The sequence below is a fragment of the Gopherus evgoodei genome, chromosome 19, assembly GCF_007399415.2.
Source record: "Gopherus evgoodei ecotype Sinaloan lineage chromosome 19, rGopEvg1_v1.p, whole genome shotgun sequence".
Lineage (NCBI taxonomy): Eukaryota > Metazoa > Chordata > Testudines > Testudinidae > Gopherus > Gopherus evgoodei.
Window position 1 is genome coordinate 15375598 of NC_044340.1, and position 25291 is coordinate 15400888.

General features: G+C 54.0%; 1 protein-coding gene across 5 annotated transcripts in view; it reads left to right on the plus strand.

The window, feature by feature from the left end:
* Window positions 1–25291, plus strand: part of NECTIN1 (nectin cell adhesion molecule 1) — a 171022-nt gene that overhangs the window by 69820 nt on the left and 75911 nt on the right. For all 5 annotated transcript variants that reach the window (XR_003997224.1, XR_003997225.1, XM_030538406.1 and 2 more), the window contains exons 2-5: window positions 7137–7487; window positions 8107–8409; window positions 8887–9004; window positions 17757–17908. Coding sequence is in view for 3 of the 5 variants with exons in the window: in XM_030538406.1 (XP_030394266.1) it covers window positions 7137–7487; window positions 8107–8409; window positions 8887–9004; window positions 17757–17908 (924 nt within the window). In the remaining 2 variants the exon portion in view is untranslated. The remainder of the gene's footprint in view (window positions 1–7136; window positions 7488–8106; window positions 8410–8886; window positions 9005–17756; window positions 17909–25291) is intronic.

Consider the following 25291-nt stretch of genomic DNA (forward strand, 5'->3'; position numbering starts at 1 on the left):
AGCAGATACGCCTTTAACTCCTGGGTGGCAGTGGACAAATTTAAGGAGCTGCTGCCACAGGATGCTCGCCAAGAGTTCACGGCCATCTTGGACGAAGGCAAGAAGGTCGCGCGCACGGCCTTGCAAGCCTCCTTGGACGCTGCGGACTCGGCTGCCCGTACCCTCGCGTCAGGAGTTACGATGCGTCGCATCTCCTGGCTGCAGGTTTCCGGCCTTCCGCCAGAGCTCCAGCACACGATACAGGACCTTCCTTTCGAAGGCCAGGGCCTGTTTTCCGATAAGACAGACCCCAGACTTAAGAGTTTAAAGGACAACCGGGTCATTGCGCGGTCCCTCGGGATGCACACCCCCGTGACACAGCGTAGACCCTTTAGGCCGCAACAACAGCAGCACCGTCGGCCGTTTTCCCAGTTCCGCCAGCGGCAGGACCCTTACAGGCGCCGCGGCAGGAACGGGAGGCGCAGGCAGTCGGGGAACCAAGGGGGGCAGAACCAAGGCTCCTCAAAACCCCCGCCTGGTCCTAAGCCTTCATTTTGAAGGTGCGCTCGAGGGCGCAGTAACAGTTTCCCCTACGGATCCTTCCCCTCCGTTTTCCAACCGCCTTTCGTTTTTCCTCCCGGCGTGGTCCCAAATAACATCGGACCGCTGGGTCTTGAGCGTGGTGCAGACGGGGTACCGCCTGCAGTTTGTTTCGTTCCCTCCTTCCTGCCCTCCTTCCTCGTCCCGCTTCAGGGACCCCTCTCACGAGCAATTCCTTCGGCAGGAGGTGCAGACGCTCCTCAGCAAAGGAGCTATAGAGGCGGTTCCCGAAAACGAGAAAGGCAAGGGGTTTTATTCCCGCTATTTTCTGATCCCCAAGGCCAAGGGGGGCCTCAGGCCTATCCTCGACCTGCGAGAACTCAACAAATACCTCGTGAAGTTGAAGTTCCGCATGGTATCCCTGGGGACCATTATTCCATCCCTGGATCCGGGAGACTGGTACGCCGCCCTCGACATGCAGGACGCGTATTTCCACGTTGCCATTTGGCCACGCCACAGACGCTTCCTCCGCTTCGTTGTGGGGGCTCGTCATTATCAATTTGCGGTCCTCCCGTTTGGCCTGTCCACGGCCCCGAGGGTGTTTACAAAATGCATGGCAGTTGTCGTGGCGCATCTTCGGCGCAACCGTGTCCACGTGTTCCCTTATCTGGACGATTGGTTGATTCGGGGCACGTCGGAACAGCAGGTGTACAGCCATGTCCGCGTGATCACCGGCATGTTTGCGAGTCTGGGCCTCTTGATAAACACAGACAAGTCCACCCTGAGGCCCACTCAGAAGGTGGAATTTATCGGGGCCGTCCTGGACGCCACTGTGGGCAGGGCCTCGCTGCCTCGGCAGCGGTTCCAGACCATGGCGGCGATCGTTCAACGCTTGCGGTCAGCCCCGTTGACGTCAGTGAGGACATGTCTAACCCTGTTAGGCCACATGGCGGCGTGCACTTTTGTGACCGACTACGCTCGGCTCCGCATGAGGCCTCTCCAGCTGTGGCTTATCAGTCATTACAGACCAAGGCAACCGCTAGACATGTTAATCACAGTCCCCCAGAAGGTCTTAGATTCCCTCGGCTGGTGGGTGGACCAGTCCGTATTGTGTGCGGGTCTTCCCTTTCAACCGTCTCAGCCCTCGGTATCCCTGACAACGGATGCCTCAGATCTAGGCTGGGGGGCCCACCTAGGGACCCTGCGGACGCAGGGCCTATGGTCCCAGGAGGAGGTGGGGCTACATATCAACATGAGGGAGTTGAGAGCGGTCCGCCTTGCTTGCCAAACGTTTTGTCATCAGCTTCAGGGTCGTTGTGTAGCCGTGTTCACGGACAACACGACGACCATGTATTATATCAACAAGCAGGGCGGCACCAGGTCCTCCTCCCTGTGCCTCGAGGCGATACGACTCTGGGACTTTTGCGTAGCCCACTCCATTCACCTCAGGGCTTCCTTCCTTCCCGGAGTACGGAACACGCTGGCGGATCGATTGAGCAGATCCTTCCTGTCACACGAGTGGTCCCTTCGACCGGACGTCGCTCTCTCCATTTTCCGGAGGTGGGGTTATCCCCGGGTGGACCTCTTTGCGTCCAAGGGGAACAGGAAGTGCCAAGCGTTCTGCTCCTTTCAGGGCAGGGAGCCGGGGTCGATAGCGGATGCCTTCCTCATCCAGTGGTCGACCCACCTGTACTATGCGTTTCCTCCGTTCCCTCTGGTTCACAAGGTCCTCCTGAAGGTGCGCAGAGACAAGGCTCGTGTGATCATGGTGGCCCCGGCATGGCCCAGACAGCACTGGTACACCATGCTGCTAGACTTGGCCGTAGCCGACCCAGTTCCCCTGCCCCTTCATCCGGACCTGATTACCCAGGACCACGGGTCCCTCTGTCACCCAGACCTGCAGTCGCTGCACCTAGCGGCGTGGCTCCTGCGTGGCTAACTGGTTCCGAGCTGCGCTGCTCCACGCCTGTGAGAGAGGTGCTCTTGAGCAGCAGGAAACCATCCACAAGAGCCACATATTCGGCAAAATGGAAACGCTTCTCCTGTTGGTGCGTAGAGAGAAATCTCCGCCCTATGGAAGTTTCGGTATCCGAAATCTTAGATTATGTTTGGTCCCTCAAAGAACATGGTCTGGCCTTATCGTCGTTGCGAGTCCATCTGGCAGCTATCTCCACCTTTCACCCGGGTGCGGACGGTCGCTCCGTTTTTTCTCACCCGACGGTGTCGAGATTCCTTAAGGGGCTGGAACGGTTATTCCCTAACGTCCGTCCCCCTGCTCCAACCTGGGATCTTAACCTGGTGTTGTCCCGGCTCATGGGGCCCCCCTTTGAGCCGTTAGCTACTTGCTCCCTGCTTTACCTCTCTTGGAAGGCTGCCTTTCTAGTAGCTATCACCTCAGCTAGACGGGTGTCGGAACTCCGAGCCCTTGTGGTGGACCCCCCATACACGGTCTTCCACAAAGACAAGGTGCAGCTTAGACCACACCCTGCCTTTCTACCCAAGGTGGTCTCAGCCTTCCACGTCAACCAAGAGATTTTCCTCCCGGTTTTTTTCCCAAAACCTCACTCCTCAGGCAGGGAGCAGCAGCTCCACTCGCTGGATGTCCGTAGAGCTCTCGCGTTCTACATAGAGAGGACCAAACCCTTCCGCAAATCCCCCCAGCTTTTCGTGGCGGTAGCGGACCGTATGAAAGGGCTTCCTATCTCCTCCCAGAGGTTATCCTCGTGGGTTACGGCCTGTATCAGGACCTGTTATGACTTGGCCCATGTCCCTACGGGCCGTGTGACTGCGCATTCTACCAGGGCGCAGGCGTCGTCGCTGGCTTTCCTTGCCCGTGTGCCCATCCAGGAAATCTGTCGGGCAGCGACCTGGTCATCGGTCCACACCTTTGCTTCGCACTACGCCCTGGTACAGCAGTCGAGAGAGGATGCGGCCTTCGGAACTGCAGTGCTCCATGCCGCGACTTCTCACTCCGACCCCACCGCCTAGGTATGGCTTGGGAGTCACCTAACTGGAATGGATGTGAGCAATCACTCGAAGAAGAAAAGACGGTTACTCACCTTTGTAACTGTTGTTCTTCGAGATGTGTTGCTCACATCCATTCCACACCCGCCCTCCTTCCCCACTGTCGGAGTAGCCGGCAAGAAGGAACTGAGGAGCGGGCGGGCCGGCAGGGATATATATTGGGCGCCATGGCGGCGCCACTCCAGGGGGCGACCTGCCGGCCCACTGGAGTTGCTAGGGTAAAAAGTTTCCGACGAACGTGCACGCGCGGCGCGCACACCTAACTGGAATGGATGTGAGCAACACATCTCGAAGAACAACAGTTACAAAGGTGAGTAACCGTCTTCTCTGTTTTAGACCCTGTTCCTGTCATCGAATAAACCTCTGTTTTACTGGCTGGCTAAGAGTCACGTCTGACTGCAAAGTGAGGGTGCAGGAGGACCCTGTGGCTTCCCCAGGACACCACTGAGGCGGGCTCGCTGTGGGAAGCGCACGGAGGGGCAGAGGATGCTGAATGCTCCAAGGAGAGACCCAGGAGGTGAAGCCGTGTGAGCTTCTTGCCCTGAACAAGTCTGCTCCAAGGGAGAGGAGGCTCCCCAAAGTCCTGACTGGCTTGGTGGGGAGCAGTTCCAGAGCATCGCCCGGTGACTCCGTGACACCCCCTCTCTCGAATCTCGGCCTGGTATTAGGAAGCATGGTGCTGCTCTTTGCCCTCTTAGCATACTCCGTCACCCAGTGCTCCTTGTGCTGCTAAGGGAGCCGCTGTTCGTAACAGGTCCCAGACCTCTGCCCCCTCTTAGGGGGTGCTGTGCTGAGAGCTTCATTGCCCAGACATTCTTCATCCATCTCAGTCCTGCTGCTGTTCCCTTCCTGACTCAGGCTGGTCCTATCTGGCATTGCCCCAGCATTGCATCGGCAGGTGCAGTGCTGCTGGGAGTGCTCTGCTCGACATCAGCTGGCTCTGTCTCCTCCCACACCAAAGGCCTGCTGTGCTGCTCCCAAACTAACGTGACATTTGCAGTGCTGCTCTGTGGGGTCATTAGCTGCATCTAAAGGCCAAGGGGTGTGCGGTGTCACCTCACATCACCAGTGCCTGATGCTCCCCGGCTGCACACGCCCAGTGCCTTTCAGTGACTATTAGCAGAGCATTAGGCAAGCACCTATTCCCTGGCGGTGCTGAGTGACTGGCAGGGGCACGAAGCCTGGCTTAAGGAGAGAACCCGTACTCAGCCCAGAGGAAGGGTATTGAGGCTTCATGATTGCCCTGCTGTGGACTACGGGTGAAGTGTCAGTGCTGGGCAGGTTTTGTTAGGATCCCTTCTGGGCTCAGCTGGGCCGCGGCGAGGGCTGCAGACTGCAGGAGGGAAGCAAGTGCAGCAGGCTTGAAACAAAATGCTGGGAGTGAGCACATGCCTGAATGAGGACATGTGAGTGGATGTGTGTTTGAGAGGGGGAACGCGTGTGCACCCCTGTCTGGGGATGTGTGTATGTGTGTGCCTGCGTGTGAGAGAGAAGTGTGTGCTTGAGTAAGGACATGTGTGTGGATGTGTGTTTGAGAGGGGGAACGCGTGTGCACTCCTGTCTGAGGATGTGTGTATGTGTATGCCTACATGTGAGAGAGGAGAGTGTGTGTGCCTGAGTGAGGGCATGTATGTGTGAGATTGGAAATGCGCGAATGCACATGTGTGACAGAGGACACGTATCCATGCGGGATTATATGTGGAGGGATAGATGTGTGTCTGAGGACGTGAGTGAGAATATGTTTTAGAGGACACTGGGTGAATGTACACATGTGTACTTGGGGTGGGGGCCCGTGAGGAGCTAATTCAGGTTTGCACTCACTTGGGCCTAGCTGGCCATTAGAGGAGCAGGAGCACAGAGGCCAGACTGTTTCTAGCCTTGGCTCTGACAGCAACAGTATTGATGCCCTTGCACTTAGCAGCAATGGCTTTAAATGGCTGTGTGCGCTGACCATGAAGATACTCGGTCTCCATTTCCCCTATATCCCTCTCTCTCTATTTCCTGACCCTCCCTTCCTCTCCATCACCCTTTCTTGTCTTCCTCCTACCCTTTCTCTCTTTCCCTGGGCTCCCTCTCTCACACTCTGCACACATGCGTTTCAGCCTCTTCCGTAAGGGAGTGAGCAGAACCAGCTTTTCCAGTTCTCAGCACTTTGCTCTTCCAATACATTTGTAATATAAACACCAGCTGTATAATTATTGGAGCATTATCTCTAAACACACAGATGTGGCAGCAGCCATAGATGAATTCAAATGTTGATCTTGTGAGAGACTTTATTTCCCACTCTGTAGAGGAGGAATCACCTGGGACAGAAGAATAACCATTAAGAATATGCTACGCTTCTGCTGAGCGCTTTTCATCTCTGTGTTACAGAGCCTGTGTCTAGGAATGGCTTCATCTGCCTCTAAAATGCAGCTACCTCTGGGGTGGAACGAGGCAGCTGTTTGCCATCCGACCGCAACAATGCACAACAGGAAAGGAAAGGTCAGGAAGTGAAAAATAGATTATCTGGCTGGAGCAGCCTGTGTGTTCTCATAACCCTGTTCTTCAGATTTGCTCTGAAAATCACAGTCTAGGTCTCAGCGTGTGTGTGTGTGTGTGTCTTTGTGCACACACACATGTGCACGTATGTGTCAGTTTGCAAGTGTCTTTTGCACCCTTGAGATGTATCAAATGCTGCCAACAAATCCTCCCCCTTGCTTTCTGTGAGCCACCTGCAATGTCCTGAGAGCAGAGTTTGGCCAAGCGTGTAGCTGCGTGCGCCCATGTAAGTTCATGTATGTACAGTGGGTGCCTGGTGATGTGGTTCCCTGCATGCCTAGAACAGTCAACGTGTCTGTGCATGTGTGTGATGGCATGGGGTGTGTGGATGTGTGCATAGATGTGCTTATATAGCCACATGTGTGCTGTATATTTGCAGTAATGACTTCAGTAGCATGTGATATATTTCTCAAGTGTAAAAGCATTAGCTTGTTTGTCCATCCCCAGGCCGTCAGGGGATGGTCACAGGGCACCACGTTGGCCGTTGGACACTAGACCTCACTGAGCAGCTCCGGGGGTGAAGGAAGCAGCAGACCTCAGTGGCCGGCATGGCTGGGGGATCTCAGCCCTTATCAAACGGCTATTGTAGGTGGGGTTGCAGTTTGTTATACAACAGCAGTGGAGCTGGCTCCCCCAGAGGCTGACGTGGGTCCCAGCCAGCCCTGGCTGCAGTAGGCTCCATGGTGTTACATTGGGGTGGATTTGGCCCGGAGACTTTTGTTATGTGACGCTGTGACCTGCGCTGGGAATGGACCTCTGGGGTCCAAGAGCTCTTGGCTAACTTGAAGGCAGGCAGCAGGGACCATAAGCCCCCAACGTCCATAGGGCAGTGCGCTCTGCAATCAAATGCTGTAGGAATTGACCCAGTGTATCGACTGCCTGACAAATTCCTGGGGCAGCTGAAATTCAGGGATTGGTCACGGAATGTCAGCTCCTTGCCTGCTATGCACCAGATGCAGCTGTGGTGCAGGGGTTCCAGAGACCAGGATCCCTTCGTTCCTCTCTCTCACTTTCTCAATCTCATCCACGTCTTCCCTGCTCTGTCGTTGCAGGGCTCTGGGCTCAGACCGTCCTGGTCAATGACACAGTCTCGGGGTTCATCGGGACAGACGTGGTCCTTCACTGTAGTTTCACCAACCCGCTTCCCAGTGTGAAGATCACGCAGGTCACGTGGCAGAAGGCCACCAATGGCTCCAAGCAGAATGTGGCCATCTACAACCCCGCCATGGGGGTCTCCATCCTCTCCCCCTACAAGGATCGCGTGACCTTCCGTAATCCCTCCTTTAAGGATGGCACCATCCAGCTGTCCCGGCTGGAGCTGGAGGATGAGGGCGTGTACATCTGCGAATTTGCCACCTTCCCAACCGGCAACCGGGAAAGCCAGCTGAACCTCACCGTGCTGGGTAAGATATCGCCATTGCCTTGGGCTGGATGCTCAGCCCGTTTCACTGTTCTGGGTCAGAGTGACCCACCGAGCACCCTCTGGAACCTGGCACCAGCCACCTAGGACTCCCTGAGGCTCTGGTGGGGAGAATCCCTTGGTTTAAAGTGCACCCACAGAGCTCTTTCTCCATAATCTGACATTGCCAGAAGCATGGGGAGGCTGAACTAGTTAGCAAAGTGGCTTGAGCGTCCCAGATAAAAGACACTAGAGCGATACAAAGCATTAGTAGGGTTCCTCCCTGGAGCTCTCTTAGCCTGGGTTTATGGGTAGAGAGACCTTGGCCTAGGATTCCCCCACAAGACTCTCTCTAACCTGGGCTTTTCAGTGAAGAAGAGAATTCAACTGTCCATCCAATGTATCACCACCCTTCTTCATGACCTGCAGCCTGGAGGGCTGGATCCCCAGTGGCTGAGGTTCAGAGTAGCTCTGCTGAGACTGCAGGAAATTGACTCGAGCTCTGGATCAGGTCAAGGAGAGCCCAGCTATGGGGCTGTAGTGCTGAGTGTCCCGGGGGTTGGGAGCCGTGGGGATTTGGTGGTGATTTTATAACCTCTCCCTGCTCTGCTGTCTCTTTGTAGCCAAGCCCACCAACCGGATGGAGGGCACCACCCGGCCCCTCATAGCCAGATCCGGCAAGACAGAGAAGATCCCGGTAGCCACCTGCATGTCCTCCAATGGGAAGCCGCCCAGCACCGTCACCTGGGACACCAAGCTCAAAGGGGAGGCGGAGTTCCAGGAGATCAAGAACAGCAACGGCACCATCACGGTGATCAGCCGGTACCGCCTAGTGCCGAGCCGGGAGGCCCACCGGCAGCAACTCATGTGTGTGGTCAATTACCAGCTGGACCGTTTCACCGACAGCATGACCCTCAATGTGCAGTGTAAGTGAAAGAGCAGTGGGGCCAGGCCAGCTGCCAAGGCCTGGTTTCTTGACTGAATATCCCCAGGGCAGGGAGGTTCACAAGCTTGCTGCAGGGGTGGAGACCAGTGCCGCGCCCTCCTTGGGGTAGAAGAGAACAGAGTGATCTCTTGGAATAACCACTCACCCTCCCTCCCTCTCTCACCCACTCCTTCCTTTTGCCTGTTCTTTTTCTCCTTTTCCACCTCTCCCTTCTTCCTGTCTTCTTCTCTGCCTTCTCTACTCCTCTCTAATGTTCTCTGTCCTCATCTCTCATCCTCCTCCATTCCCACTGTTCCTCCATCCTTCTTTTCTTTGTTTTCACCCCCATCTGTCTCCTTTTTCCTCTTTTTCCCTTCCTCTTCCATTTCCTTCCCCGCTCCTTTCTCCATCTCTCTCTCTTCTGCCCTTCCCCCTCCCCCCCGGCCCTGTTTCTTGCCTTCCCTCTCTCCCCTGACAGATGAGCCAGAAGTCACCATCGAGGGCTTTGACGGCAACTGGTTTTTGAACCGGAGGGATGTGAAACTGACATGCAAATCCGATGCCAACCCCCCCGCTACCACCTACCAATGGAGGCTGTAAGTACCCCCAAGGCATCCGGCCCTGTAGCAGCACACACCACTTCCCATGAGAGCCAGGGAACCCTCCTTGGAGAGCTAGAAGACTCCTACCAACTGGTACTTGGACTCCGTAAGGCCTGGTTGCAGAGACACAGGGCCTGGCTCTGCTCTCACTGATGCTGCTGTGAATCTGGAGTAACTCCATTGCCGTCAGTGGGGTTGCTCTGGGGTAAAACCTCTGCTCTTGAGAGGAGAAATGGGGCCTGAGGGTCACTAAAGACCGAAACCACCTTCCCACGGGGAGCTCAGGCGGCAGAGAGAAATCTCTACTTCTGTGGGGGCTAAATGGGCTGTGTATAGAAATCCTGACTCTGCCGGGATTGAAACTAGCTTTCTACAGGGACTCAGGCCTGCACCTGTATGGGGCAGCTCCTCCACTGGTGTAACCCATACACCAGCTGGGAAGCACGTCTATAAATCCTGCCTCTCTATGGATTTCCTCCGCGTAGAATTCTGGTGCACATATAGAAGGGTCTATCTATCGGGACTGAAACCAGCTTTCTGGGGTGGGGGGTCTTGCTGCCATTTCAGGGGGTCTGGTGTCACTTCTGTCCAGGACTCTGACCTTTTCAGCTCCCCCCCACCCCCCATGGAGCCTGGCCTATCAGACGCAGAGCAACCTGCTTCCTCTGCCAGCCGTGCCTACAGGACAGCCTGCAGGGACGCGGCTGCAGACCGCGCTGGCGGGGAAGGCTCCGAGTGTTCCAGGCGACTCGGGACAGCAGTGCCTTTCCAGGCGGATGGACTCACGTGGTCTGTCAGCTGAGATGACACAGATGGGGCTGGGGTTTGGTCTGAGCCCCAGCGCATCTGCCTGGCATGGGCAAAGGCTTTCAGGTCTGCTCACAGGTCTGCTAACAGGCTCTGTGGGGGATGGGGCATGGTGGGCAGCTGAAAAGGTCACGGTCTCCTTCTTAGGGGACCATGATCCCCTTCTCCCAGGATTATGTCCCCTCCCTGCTCTCTCGGGTTATTCTCCTGCCCATGGCCTCCTCCAGGCTCAGCACTTGCCACAGGGAAGAGAATTCAGACCCAGTGGGCCCTGCCATCTCCGATGAAGGGGACAGGCAACAGTCAAGGAGCTAGCAGCTCCCACCCACCCCTCTCGGCCCTGGTTTGCATTAATTAAGCAGCATTGCAGGTCAATCTGACAAGGACCGGAGAGCGAGGAGAGCTGGGCTGCGAGGGCCATTGAGCTGAGGCAGCAGGAGGATCCCTTGATGCACAAGAGAAGAGCAGAAAATGCTGCTGTCCTGCCCTTGCTGTGTTCATGGTGGCTGGGAGATTGACCCCAGCACAATGAGCCGTGCAAGCTGCACCCGGTAGTGAAGGGCTGCAGGTGAGCATGCTCTCCCAGCAAACCCGGGTGCATGGTGCCAGCTCAGGCTCCACTGGGGAATGAAGACTCCATCTGCCAGCCCCTTTCCAGTGTGGCCCTGCCTCGGAGACGGAGCATAGCTGTGATGTGTCCAGACGCACACAGACATGCTCTCCAGGGACCCAGGAGGAGAGACGGCCTTTGTTGCATGGAGGTCAAGCAGGTGGTGGGACACACATAACTCCATGGCTTCCCCTCAATCTTGGAGGCTCTAGCTCCATCACTGGACCTGACAAAGTAACCCAGCTGTTACTCCATAACCTCTGAGTGTGCGTATATGGCAGTGGCCCTTATACAGACCGTCACATCTCAGTGAAGCTGGACAGACATCCAATAATCCTCCCAACCCTCCTATAAAGAGGGTGAGTGTTATTCTCCTTGTGCTGCAAGTGGGGAAACTGAGGCATGGAGTGGCATAGTGACTTGCCCAAGCTCACTCAGTGAGTCAGTAGCAGAGCCGGCAAAAGAACCCAGGAGTTCGGCACTGGTGCGGGGGATTGTCATGTGTGCCTATAGGGATTAAAGAGTTCTGTTGACTTTATACACCTTTGAAAATCTCTCCCTGCAATGAACCCCATTCTAACCAACCTCCTTTTGGTGCACCCCTCCCCACATTTCAGTCATTAAATGGAAGCAATTCAGCCTCCTCCAAGTTGTCAGCTTTGGACTGAACGCCCTAAAGGGAAGGAGGAGTGAGCTGGAGCTATTGGGGGCTTAGATGAACATTGACGGAACCTGGAGTGGTTATTTCTTTTTGCATTCATGGAGCTTAAAAACCGATCAAACGGATTCTTTTCTCTTCGGCTGGCGCTTGTCATTGGGAAAGCAGCTCTCAAAATGTCTTTGCAGGGAGCCAGAGTTATTCTCTCTCATGTCGCTTCCCACATCAGGCTGCTTTGCTTACAAGCCTGAAGAGGATTCTTCTGTCACTGCTGCCAGTTCTTCGCCTGTAAACTCCATGTGCCTCTTGGCACCTTCTGCACCATCACCCAGAGCAGTGCAGAGAGAGGGTTTCACACATGATACAGGAGGCTCCAGCACCCCGTGAAGAGAGGCGTTGGCTCCCCTGGCTCACATCCTTTGAGCAGTAAGGCCAGCTTCCTGGTGTCAAAGGTGGCCCTGTGGGACATGGACTGGCCAAGAACATAGGAAACCGGGGATCAATTCCTGCCTCTGTCCCAGGCTTTCTCTGTCACTTTGGGCAAATCACGTGATCTCCCCATGCCTCAGTTCCTCCTGTGTAAGATGGAGACAATAATACTCTCTTGGTCTGTTTAAATTATAAGCTCTTCAGGGGCGGGCTATCCCTTACTGTGCATGCATATAGCACCTTGCGCAGTGGGGCCCTGATCTCAGCATGGGGCGTCCAGCTGCTGCTGTAACGCTAGAGAGAGGCAGGCAGCCATGGTGTGAGTAAGACGGGGCCATTTTTTCTCAGCTCGGTGAGATTTCCTAGCCCAGGCCAGATGGGAGGGGCAGTTATGGGATGCAGGGTTCCACACACTCTGCCTGCTGCGTTTTCCTTAGCAGGACCATTCAGGTGGCGTATTGGTTGGCAACTGGCATACGCGCTCCTAACTCCTAGAAGGAGGCAGCGCCCTGAAGAATTGTATCCTCCAATGCCAGTCCTGGAGTTAGCCCTCTGTGGCCATGCATTTCGTTTCAGTTTTAAAATCTAGAAAGACTAAGGATTCTTCTATCGTCCATGTGTGTGTGTATCTATGGCCCCTGGTCATGAGGGGACCATGGCTCACAACTCAGCCACTGGGGGCACAGGCTCGTTGGCTGCAGAAGAAGCCGGGGAGAGGAGAAGGGAGAGACAGAGAGAGCAGGCTACTGCGACATATACCTGTTTGATCCTGTCCTCAGCACTCCCTTCCCAGAGGACGAACTGGTCAGTGAGGTTTGCATATAGGTTTGGTAAACTGAGGAGGAAGGGGGAGGAAGGGAAGGGAAAGAACAGGGGGAAGAAGGGAAGGGAAAGAACAGAGAAGTCGTAAAGATAGAGGGAGGGGCATAGAAAGGAGAACAGAGAGATAGGAGGGGAAAAGAGGGGCAAAAGCAGCTGTTTGCTTTCTCTTTCTCTTCCTCCTTGCCACAAACTCTGCTTCCCCGTCAGCTCAAGGCTGCCTATGAGCCAGTTCCCCTGGGAGAGACACAGGCTAAAGGCTGGGTTTGGAGCTCGCTAGCTAACTCTGCTGTTCCCCAGCAGCCAGGCCCTGGGAGTTGCGTGTGCATGGCAGGAGGGATGGGGATGGTGAGTGATGGGGACAGGGCCACATTGCAAGCGGAGCAGCAGTGCTGGAAAGAAATTGACTCTGACCTGTCCCCCCATGTTGCTGATTAACATAGAACTGATTCCCTGCGCCCACGTCAGAGCCCAGCCGGACAGGCTGAGAAATCTCTTCCCAGGCATTTCGTTAACCTGCGAGTCGCATTTGCCTGCTTCTATTCCTGAAGGAGAAGCAGCAAATTACTAGTGGTGACACCGCAGCCCTGCCTGGAATGGCAGATCACCCCCGCTCCTTCCCTCGCTTTTGTGCGGTGGAGAGCAGCTGCTGATTCCCTCACTTGCTCGTTACAGTAATCAGCACAGGCTTCCCATTCCTGCACTTGACCCTGCGGGGGGAGCCCATCAACTCGGCGGGCCCCTTGCCTGGAGACCAGGAGGTGCTTAGCCTCGGCCCCACCAGGTTCAAGAAGCCAAATCTTTCCTTTCATAGCAAGGCTGTCCTCCATCGGGCTAGCACTGCTTACTGGCTCTTCCCCTCGCAGAACGGCCGGTGGGACCATCACCCTAACAGAACACCGACCGTATGTCACCTCCCAAGCAGTGCGTGAGCACTGAGCCCTCTGAGACATTTTTGTCCCTGTTCTACCAGAGAGAGCTGACCACATGGAGGCCAGGTCTCGGGGAATCTGTCTGACCATTTCTGGGACACTTTGCAAATCTGAATTACGTTCTCCATCTGTATCTCCCTATAATTGCCACCCTTTTCTTCCTGTCCAACTGGATTAAATTGGAGTGGAAGTACCGTCAGCTCTAGGGCAGCCTGTTCCTTGTATTAGGGATAGAAAAGCCTCCCTCCCTGTAATGCTGCATGCAGCAACTCAAGAGCACGAGTACCAGACTCAGAGCAAACTGTTCAAAACCAGCATACAAACCCCAAACTGGCTGGGAATACTTAGATTTCACTAACCAAGTATCAAGTGTCAATTCCCCAGGCACTATCACAGCCTTTACACAGAGTCACAGACAGTCCCCTGGGTACTCTGATCTATCTCGCCACCCAGGTGAGCCTATCTTTGTGATAGCTGATCCCTTACACCAGGAGTAATATTCAGGTTACTCCCAGTCCCAAAGGACCATCACTTACCCCCAAGTCAGTTGCACCTTGGATCCCACACCACAGACAGCACTTGTAGCCAATCCTATAATAAAACATTTACAGATTTATAAAATAGGAAAAGGGAGTTATATACAAGGTGAACATACACACACAAATGAGTTACAATCTTGAGTTTTAAAAGGTAATAGAAGCTTTTATAATAAGCAAGCTCCTCGTGCCCTTTCAGGCTAACCCAGGCTATGCAGCTGAGGATCTCTTGCTTATTCCTAGAAACCCTTCTCCCCCAGAATCTAAGCAGCACAGAGATACAGTATTTTCTTGTTAGGATTTTTTTAATTCACCTCCTGCCTTATGCTCTGAGCTGCAAACTCAGCTGATGGGAGAATCCACATGCATGGCTCCTCTTCATGGGGAGGGGAGGGTAGAACAACCAGTGCCTTGTGTCCTCTTTAACGTTGCACACTAGTCCATCTGGTGTCGATGGACTTTCCCTGTCAGGCAGGATGTAATGCTTTCTGTTGGAGATCAGCATTTCACACTAGTTAATGTCTCTCTCCTCTCTGGCCAGTTACACAGTCACAGAGGCTCACCATACAAGCACTCAAATATTACCTTACAGTATAGGATACAGAAGGTGTAAGTTGGAGACTAACGCATGCAGCAGCTCACACGCATTCAATACAGTCTAAACTCTAATCATATTCTTATAATTCTAATATCCCTGTTAACAAGACTAAGACACAAAGGGGCCAGACCGATCCCAGTCATGTGTTTGTTAGTATTCCATTGAGACAAGGGGACCTTGGCATGCACTGGCCCCTGGTTTGCCAGCCTCACACTCAACAGCTCTGCTGGCCGAAGTGTTTATTTTTTCATTGAGATCTTTGCTCCTGTATTGCAAACCCAGTCTCATTTGGTCTCAGCCCCACAGATAGGTTTGGAATTAGGCCACATTGAATTAGCCCAGCCCTGGTTTTAACAGATGTGGGAAACTGAGGCATAGAACTAGAAACATCCTGCCAGAGAGTCTGCATTAGGGCTGCGACTTTGGGATCCAGGGCACAAGCCTCTCTTTGAGCTGCTATAGCAGAACCCCCAGATAGTACTTCAGGATGCTAGGCTCGAAAGACTGGGAATGGGGGCGGGGGGTGGGGGAAAGAGTGACTAAGCAGGCACACCTGATCAGGGATCAGCTGATTCCCCTATAAAGAGCAGCAGGACACTGCAGAAAGGGGATTCTCAGAAAGCCCTAGCAGGAGTATGGAGACTACTGGGAGTGATAAGCCCCAGCAGCAAAAGCTGGGTCTTGGGGAGCAAGGTACAGACAGGCAGGCAAGGCCTGAGAGAGAGCTGATCAGAGGCTAAATAGATTTGAGAACTTTATTTTGGATGCTGCTAATTGAATAAACCAGAATTTGAGAAGGCCTGTGAATGAGCTGATGGGGGTGTGAGTGACTGAAGAAGCCTGTTACAGGAGCTCACTGAGGCAGGGGGCTCAGGGCTGGCCTGAGGCCATGAGGGGATGAGTGAGAGTGGCCCCCTGACACCAATACCCAGCCCTTTATACAGATTCTTCCTAATGCCCCATCCATCTCTTTGCCCATATTCGTGGCGGATTCTGTGTTACACTAGAGCTGACCACTGCACCAATCAGCAGCCTCCCTCCAGGAATGATCCAGGGGGATGCTTAAGTAGAAGGTGGGAACCCTGCATTGTGGGCCTGGTCGGTTGTGCAGCGCTCCACATTGTGGGGCTGTAGGAGATGGACAGGACTGTCCTGCCAAGCTCTGCAGGAATCAGCTGACACCATGGAGTAGTTCTCTATCTCTTCCATGGGAATAATAGCATTTCCCTGCTGTCTCCTGGGCTTCTGAGGGGTGTCAGAGTGACTGGTCCCTTTAAGGGGGGGCGGGATCCAGTGCACCAGAGTCTTGTTACCAGCCTGGCGTCTACTCCCATCTCCCTGAGGCCCAGCTGGGCAGCAGGAAATCAGTCACAGGTGCACTGGAGCTGGCTCCCTCTTAACGGTGCTGGTCACCCATGAGAAGAAATGTTTTCAAGTTGGAGGCATTTGGCTCTTCCTGTAACAGGGGCCACGTAAGTGCCATATGGAGGCTGACTTCAGTGGGCGCAGGATTAGGCCAGTTCTGAGCGCTTGGGAAAATGCCAGCTTTGGGGTGCAGATTTCCCGCTCCCAGGGCCGGGGTCCCATTTGCACCCACAGGCATCAAGGTTGTAGCTAGGTTCTTCTGGGCCCACATAAGGGCTCAGAGGCAGAATGGCTGCCAGGCTTGAGAAAGTGGGTTTCCCTCTGGGACTGACTCATGATTACATAGGATGAGCCAGGAAATGGCAAGTTGAGGAGATGGAGGGTCCTCAGCAGGCATAAACCAGTGCAGCAGCTCCACTGAAATCAACAGAGTGTGGCTGGTTTACCCCAGTGTGGGGGCTGGCCCAAGGTGTCTGTTGGAAGCAGACTGGGATTCTCCCCCAAGGTGCCAGCCCATTGGGAGTTGGCTGCATGACTGCCTTTGCATCCCTGCTGCAATGCTAACAGTGCAGGGCACCCACAGGGCCCAATGCCTCTGTTGCTCAGTGCCTTGCAGGGCGGGGCCCTGATGCACGCATTGGCACTGGACCAACAGCAGGCCTGTATATCTGCCACTTAAATCCCAGGGCATAAGTGAGACTTAAGTGGCACATAGCCCATTTGCTGGCTCTCTGCAAAGGGATGAATTTCACCCTTCCTGACTAATGCATTCTCTTTATTATTGGTATTCATAGTCATCCCTTGGCTTATAGATATTGTTATTTATATCCATTTCCTATACTAACGCAACCAAGGCACCACTTCATTCCTCTTTTTTCTAAGGATTACTTACATTTAATGCATTTTTTGTAGGGGGGGAGATTACTTAGTAAATGTAATTGCTTAATAAAAGTAATTGCTTTACTTTGTAGTGGTAATTAAGAGTGACTGGGATGTGTATTTCTTTCCTCGGCGTATGGATTTTTGGGGGTTGTTTGTTTCACGGCTTTTCCGAAACTTGGCGCCTGACTCAGTGCTGTTCCAATTTCACATCAGTGGGTGAGATCCTTCACTGGTGTATGTCGGCAAAGCTCCACGGAGGTCAGCATTGTTGTGCTGATTGTCACCAGCTGAAGATCTGTCCAGTGGGGTTACACTGGCATGAAAAGGGAATAATGCAGTAGCGAATGAGTATCCTTGTGTCTGTTGGTTGCACTGAATGGAAGGCAAGGGGGACATAAGTGGGTCAAAGGCCTGCTAGAGATGAGTCTATGAGATAAAATGATAACCTTACCAAACCCACCCTCAAACCTAACCACCACCACCCCGAAATCTGCACCTATTTCCAGAACCACACTGGAATCTGATCTGTTTTAAGGCTCTGAAATATTTTGCTGATTCACCACCGTCCCCCTCCCCTTCTGGTGTCTGGCTGGAACTGGGAGTTCCCCAAATAAGGATGGTCTAGAAAGATTTGCAGCCCCAAGAGGTTTGTCTATGACAGCTCAGCAACCAGGTGGTGAGATCCAGCAATAACATAAACGGGGGGTAAGTTATGCAAAGGGCTCGATTCTGATATCACAATGGTTTTACCCAGGCGTAGCTCCATTGACTCCTGATTTATGCCAGTCTGATCCAAAGCAATCTTCCAGCTAACTCCCTTCAGCTTGGGGAACTCTAGGTGAGATGGGAATCTGCGCTCCAAGCAGGTCAGGGAACAGGTGGTAGTGACAGGAGGGTAACTCACGCCCATTTGCTGTGTTTGCAGATGGAGAGGGATAGAGATGCGGAGGTGGTGGAAGGGAGTTGGTGAAACAAGGACCTGCTCCCCCTCCCGCTCAGACCAGGGGCTCTGTTGACGTCAGTGGAGTTACCTAGGCATTCGTGAGTGCAGCAGCCTTGCCTGAGCACCGCGAGACCCTGGGAACCAACCCCAATGCTCTTTCCCCATAGGCTGAACGGCTCACTGCCCGAGAACGTAGAAGTCCAGAACAACACCCTGTTCTTCAAAGGGCCCGTCTCCTACAGCCTGGCGGGGACGTACATCTGTGAGGCCACCAATACCATCGGCACGCGGTCAGGGCTCGTGGAAGTCAATGTAACAGGTAGGAAAAACTCAGCCTATCCGCAGAGGGGCAGATTGAGGAGACCTAACCTGGTGGTGAACAACCAGCCACATGCTCTTCTGTTGTTTTTTCTAGAGCTAGGCTCTCTCTCTCGAGGTATAACCAATAAAGCAAAGAGGATCTCTGCTTTGCCCTGCGCTCACGGGATTTGTTTTCTGAGTGATTTGGGCTTGGATTTCATTTCATGTTTTCTTGGTCTCACTTCCTTTTATACACGGTGGCTTGTTTGATCTCACCTCCCTTCGTTTTCCTTTCCGCTTCTGATTCAAAGCAAGAGTTGAAGCTGGGATGTGTGGTGAGAAGTGTTGAAGGAGAGGCTTTCTGAGGGGGTGGGAAAGAGGAGTGCCTTCCAACAAGGCAGTGGTCCGACATCTGCGGGCAACTATTTGTTTCCCGTGCTAGTCAGTTTGAAGCAACTCATCAATTTTTTCCAGTTGTGCTGCTCCATACAGCTGCTAACCCTACCATCGCACACGAGGCTGAGGAGACAAGCTGTAGGGAGAGGGGCCACTTTCTCTAGGCTCCAGGAGGGAGTGACATCAGAGGGCCAGGAGTTAAGGTGGTGATGTCATACAATGTCATATGAGAAATCAGGCTAGCTACTGAGAGAGGAAGTGGCATCTGGAGACGTTGGGTTAACATCAAGAGACGAGATGACATCAGGAGGCATCATGATGTCAAAGGGAGGAAATGACATCATGTGGCAGTAGAGTAACGAGGGAAGAGAAATGACTTCAGAAGTTGTTGGTCTGACATCAGGGAGAAGTAACCTCTGGCAGTGACAGGTGAATGGCAGAGAAAGGAAATGTTATCGTACAGCACTGAGCTAAGGGTTCGGGCGGTAGGCAGAGCGTCTGATTGCTCTCGAGTCTTGGTGGAGATAGCAAGGAGTGGCTGGCTGACAAGCAGCCCTGAGGGCCTGGGGTATGTTGCACTGCTGACGGTGTGTGGTTGTGCTTGTGACGTGTGTTCCTCTGATGGACGATCTCCATCTCAGATCAACTCAGTCCATGGTGGTTATAAAGAGACAAATGACCCAATGTTGTTCCCAGTATCTGCGAGGAGACCATGTGCTACCCAGTGCCCTGGAGACAAACCTGCTTAGCTACCAGGATGAGAATAATGGTATGAACATCTAGATAGGCAGAGCCCAGCCTAATCTCTCTCAGCTGGCTTAATAGAATGGCTGGATGCCTCTTGCCCTGGGTTTAACTTTTTCCACAGTGCAGGGGCACTCTGAGGTTTTCCCCACCCAATGGCCAGGCTGCAACGCTGCTGGGATAGAGAGAACTGGGAGAGTATACCAAACCCGTGCCACAACCAAAATATGACCCAAAATGCCCAGCGCTCTAAGCCCTGGGTTTAGCAGGGTATTGGTTCTGTCACCACATGCCATAACTGCCCAGCTGCTTGGTCTCTCTGCTTGCCTGGTTTCCATCTCCACTAGGGAATTTCCAGGCAGTGTAAAACTCTATCCAAAGGACTACTGCCAACTGGCCCTGCAGAATGAGGCAAAGCACTGATCTGCAGAGGGCTACTTCTCAGGCTGTCCTATGACGGGACATTGGAGACTTGTTTTCCAGTTCCTGTGGCAGGCATGACTCCCTGGTGGGGATGGGTGGGGAGACAAGCTCCTGGGGCCAAGGCGGCTGCTGTCAGGCAGGTTAGGGAATCATCGTACAGTCTCCTTTCTCTGACCAAAGTCCCAAACGCTGCCATATTGTTCCCTCTAAGGCACACGGCTAATGAGACGCCCTGCAGGCTGCCGGAGCTTCCAAGGCACAGGATGTTCGGAGCACAAGTGAAGAGCAGGGATGGGGCCTCCTGCACTCGCTGGACTAGACAAGGGGCTGCGTGGAGTCGGGACACCGGGGTCCCATTCCCAGAGCTGCCACAGACTCATTGTGGGACCGTGGGCACTTACGGGCAGACTGTCAGCAGTGGCCACTATCCAAGGGCATGGCTGGGAGCCCCAAGGATGCAGGGTTCTGGTTCCTGGCCTGCCAGCCCCTAGCGAGGTGGCTCAAAACATTCTCAAAAGCAGGCCACTCTTTCCGGATGCCTCATTCTTCGGGGAGGTGCCTGACTTGAGACATCTCAGGCCTGATTCGAAGAGGTGCTGAGCACTCCTGGCATCCATTGATGCCCATTGCAGCTTGTGGGTGCTCAGCAACTCTGAGAATTGGACCCAGGGTGCCTCAAACTGAAATCAGTGATAATGTTGCTCTGGGCGCCCCCTCGTGCCTCAGTTTCCCCTGGCTAGCACGTGGGCACAGTCATGTTAATTTTCCCTTGTAAAGCATGTGGAGGTCTGTGGATGAAACACTGATGCTACGTATCATTCACTAATTGCTGTTGGGGTGAACCTGTGGTGCAAACCGTTTACTTTGCCTCATTATCTATTGAGCCGGGACTGGTTTCTGTTTCCCTTTGTGGAATACTTTACTGGTGAAAGGAGCTGGCATCATGGCAGCCTGAGCAACTGGGGAGCTCTGCATACAGGCGAGATACAGCCTGGGCAGCCGGGGGGCGAGTAGCCCTGACTCAGCATTGACCTGGGATCGTGTCTAGGGGCCAGAGAGATGAGCATCTCCGAGATCCCTTCAGCCACATTTGTGTGTACCAACAAGAGGGCTGATCAATGCCAGCCACTGTGCTCCTTTAACAACATGGGCAACTGCCCTCTAGCAACCAGGCTGCGACCACCTGCAGCTTATTTCATGTAGGCCCAAAGCCATCAAATGGTAACGACCAGTAATCTGGACTAGACCAGGAGGTGGAAACCTCCCTGTTCCCAGCACAGGAGAGTAGATTCACAACACACACAAGGGAAGAGTTTGGGGAGACAGGGTTTCTTCATAGTGTGTTTCATTCTAATCTCAGATCTCCCTGTCTCTCAACCTTTACTGTGTCGCAGTCGAAATATGCCCCAAGTTGTTCAGTGCTGCGAGGCCTGTAATAGTGAGGCCCTATTTCTGCTCCCATGTCTCTCAGCCGGCCATGCGCAATTGCACAGCCATGTACAATGACACACGCACTTCTGCCTATCAAAGGGGCTTACGCTGCCACCCATCATCACCGTACCTGGGTACCTTCCCAATAGTGACGTCTCTAGTGGATTTCCTGGCGTCTCCAGCACACTAGAGTGTGGGGCTCATTGGGCAGGTGGTGGCAGGGTTGTGAGTGTGGTTTTTCTAGTGGAAAGGCCTCGTATTCAGGGGGAACCACGAACCCATGGGAGTTAGGTGTCCACTCTCATTGACTTCCAGGGGGAGTTGGGTGCCCAAGTGCTCTTTGTACCTGGGTGGATGGTCCCTTATCCCATGGAGTGAGCCATCCGGAGGGAATGGAGAACAGAGCATGGGAGGGAGAGGAGAGAAGGGGCATGTGTCGAGCAGAGGGAAGCAGAAATGGGCATAGCAGGAAAAACTTTTGGGAATTGCTGTTTACCAGGCAGCTGGGGCCCAGGGGACGATTAGCACCAAGTGCAGGGAAAAGGCATCGTTAAAATCAGGCTTTCGAGGGTTTTGGGATAGGGCATAAGCGATAGTGGTGGGGAATGAGGGCTGGTACTGCCCTGGATGCCAGATGCATAAATCTGGAGTCACACTTACACCCTGTTTTCAGTGGAGTGACTCCAGATTTACACCCACATGGCGGAGATATGAATCTGGACCCTGAGGTGCCACTGTGTAGAACAGTATCCATGGTGAGGTGACCAGCTGCAGCAGGGATGAGGGGGTAAGAGCATGCACTGAAGGGGGCCGCGTTCGAGCCAATTAGCAGCTGACTCGTTAGACCAGGGATACACAAAGTAATACCCTTTTAATAATTCATAGGATCTGAATATGTTTATCCAGCTCTCCCCAAGGGCTGATTAGGTCGGTGCTGGAGAGGGCTCAGCTGGCCTCGCTCGGCTATTACAGGTACATTTGTTTGGGGCTTGCAGGCAATTTAGGGATTGTCAGCGGACCACGAAGCCTCTTTCAAGAGCCATGCACAATAAATGGCGCTCAGTCGAGTGAGCCTCTAGCCTTGGGTAGAATAGAAAGGAGCCCAATGCGGAGCCAGCCCAGCCCAGCTCCCCCCTCACTCACACCCGCGCCTGTCCCCCTCTCCTGCCATCACGGCAGCCTGCTATTAGCCCACTCCAGACCTGAACGAGGAGGGGAATCACCTGGCTAGTTTAGTCTCCCTCCTGAGCGAACCGGGGATTTGTTCTGGGGAAAGGCTGAAAGCTGCTATTAGAGTTATAGCACATTAAAAAGATTGATAAGTGGAAATTTAATATTTTATCCCTGCAATCTGTTCACGTAATAGCTTCTCCTGCCTTGCAGGACGTTTGTCAGTTGAGGCAAATCCATGTAGTGAGGCATGTAACTATTTATTACAGCTGGTTGTGGGAAATAATAAGGGACTCTTATTATAGACTCACTGTGTCTGCACATGTGTCCCTGCGTGTCTAAGTGGGCTCTAGGGCAGGCAGGCTTCCTTGCAGGGGAGCACGCTGCATCGTGCATGCACACGCTCACGTGCACCGGGGCTCAAAGGCACATTTGTGTACAGTCAGGCACATGCTGATTTGGGCACAATTGCACATCCATGAGCAGTTGTGCACACGCATCTCTGTACGATTGTACCTTCAGACACAGCCAGGCACAATTGAGCGTCCATGTCCAGTCACACACGTGCCCACCCATTTGGCCCCCCTGTGCATACACACACATATGCGTGCTCAGACACGCCCATACACCGTCACCAGCATGTGTACACAAATGCACCAACCTGTGCGCACAGACATCCCTGCATGCTGAAGCACACAAACATGCCCATCTTCAGACACACGCAGCCTGTGCACATGGATCCCCAGCCTAGTGCATGCACACGTTATAATGTGCAAGGGAAGGCGTGTATATTCACAACTCCCTGCACGCGCCCACCTGCACACTCATGCAGAGGGCGTACACACTCCTCTTGGAAATGGCAGGGAGAGGCCTGAGGAGATGTGGTGGAGAAGGAGGCCAAAAATCTTCTCTGAACCCTGCTTACTGGCAGCTGCATTTCCCAGATGCCACAAGGAGAAGCGGTCGTCATTCAGGCTCGGCTTGTTGTTTGGTCCAGAAGGTCTCAGCTGGGCTCCACCTCTGCATGCAAGATGTGTTGCTCTGCATATAGTCTGGCAGCATGTGGGTATCTGTAGCAGTTCTCTCTGCACCCCACGGGGCTGGAGCAACGCAGCTGCAGGAGAGGAGTGGGTCTTTGTGGGGGAGAAGCAGGGAGGCTGGAGACCGTGTATATTGGCTTCGCTTAGCACAGGCACAGGGTGAGAGACCTCATTAAAACAAACCCTGCGCAGGCCCATGAGCTCCAGGCACACTTAATCAGAGCTAGTGGAGATTAGCAGAGCGCTGGGAGAGCCTGGCAGCCCTCTCCCCATCTCTCTTTCTCCCGCACGGCAGGACCAGCACAGGGGCACTCCCCATGCCACTGTCCCTGGAGAATCCCTCCTTCATCCAGCCCCAGCCCTGACTGCTGTGACTCCCAAAGGAGGAGCTTGTGAAGCGGTGCATGGCCCTAAGGAAACATGGTTCATCCCAGAGGCCAGGCCGTGTACTCAGCTTGTGCAATGACTCGCTAAGGCTAAAGAGGATGAGGAGCGGGGTGGCAATGCTGAGACGGGACAGGGATGAGAGAGGATGAGGACCCGGAGGAAAAGAGGGGAAAGGCAAGAGAAGGGGCCAAGCTCCAGAGAGGTCATCAGCCACGGCCAGGGCAGATTTAAAATTTGTCCCCAGTCCCTGACTGTGCTGGGTCAGTCCAACTGTGCCACTGCAGGAGGACCTGTCAAGGCAACCCAGCTCTCTGCAGGAAGAAAGAGGCATGGGAAGCGGGGACAGGCTCCCTTAGCAGCTGCTGAGCTGTCACGCATCCCCCTCAGGGTCTGTATGTGAGGGCACCTCCCTGGAGGTCAAAGCCTGTTGCCCAGCGGGAAGGAGCCAGGAGACCATGGGGACATCACTGTTGCTCTTGACTTTCTGGGGAAGGTGCTCAGATACCACAAGGAGGGGCAGCAGGATAAAATGGGCGGGTGGATGAATAAAGGAAACTGTCTCCTGCTTCACCACCCCCTCCCTGTGTGACCCTCAGTAAATCGATAAACTGAACATCTTCCAAAACTGCCACTTACCTGGGGCCTCTTGTTTTTATTTGTTTTGGGGGGTGTCTGCCTGAGATGCCTCAGGCCTAACTTCCCTGGGTGCGGAGCACCCGCCAATCCCCCTGATTGCAAAGGAGGTTGGCGTGCTCAGCATCTCTGAAAACCCAACCCACGGATGTCTCAAATCAGAGGCCTCCAAAACCAACAGCCCCTCTGGAGGACGTCGACCTCGTCCTTCTCCATGGAGTGGGAGGCACTGGTAACCTCGGTGAGGGACTCTGTGAGCACCAGAGGAAGGGATGTGCTCCAGAAGGATGGAGCTCGGGTGCCCGGTGTTAACTCCACACCCCTGCCTACGGGGGGTTCAGTTCATCTCCCAGTGGCTGCCCCAGCACAGTGGGGCTTTTCCTTATCTCTCCTGTCACTGGTTGAATTTCACCCTGCCCTGCTCTGCCCTGCTTTGCTGTTCGTGCCCAGCGGATTCATGCCCCTGGTGCATTGGCATCCCTGAGACGTCCCCCTAGCCCCTATCAATTTGTAAGTGGCCGATGGCATTTGATAAATGTGCCATTCTTCCATTGGCTTCTGGCCTCTCCTCCGCGGTGAGAGGGGCCATGGCTCAGCAAGACGGGCAGGAGGGGAGCAAGCAGAGACGAGAGGGGTCCCTGGTTTGCTGTGCTGCCTGGAGAGTTGTTTACTCACCTGCCGTGATCTCATCCCAGCAAGGTCACTGCAAACAGCCTGTAGGACTTGGCCAAGCACTGCGCCGACTGAGCACAGGCCTTGTGTGCAGCCAAGAGCGCAGGAGAGAGGCCTTTCCAGCAAGCGTTTATCTGCAGCTGAGGAGCTTGGAGGCTGTGCACCCAGAGCATTGTGGTCTGCATGGTGCATCGCTCATGTTTGTGCAAACCACTTGGGCTCTGAACCCAGGGCAGTGGACTAAAGGAGGCTCAGAACAGGTGCAACTGGGGGACTTGGTGGTGTAACCTGGCCGCTGGATTCTCTGCCAGAGACCTGCTGCAGGGTAGTCTTTGATTGACAAGCAGTAGGTGACCTGGCAGAGAGATTAGAACCTGAGAGACGTTTGGCATCTGTCCTAAAAGCCGTCACATTCTGAAATGCCAGCAGCAGCTGCTGAACTCCTGGATTAGCTTCCAGTGGTTTCCCTTCCCACCCCTACACTCCCCTCCAGCACAAAGAGCAGG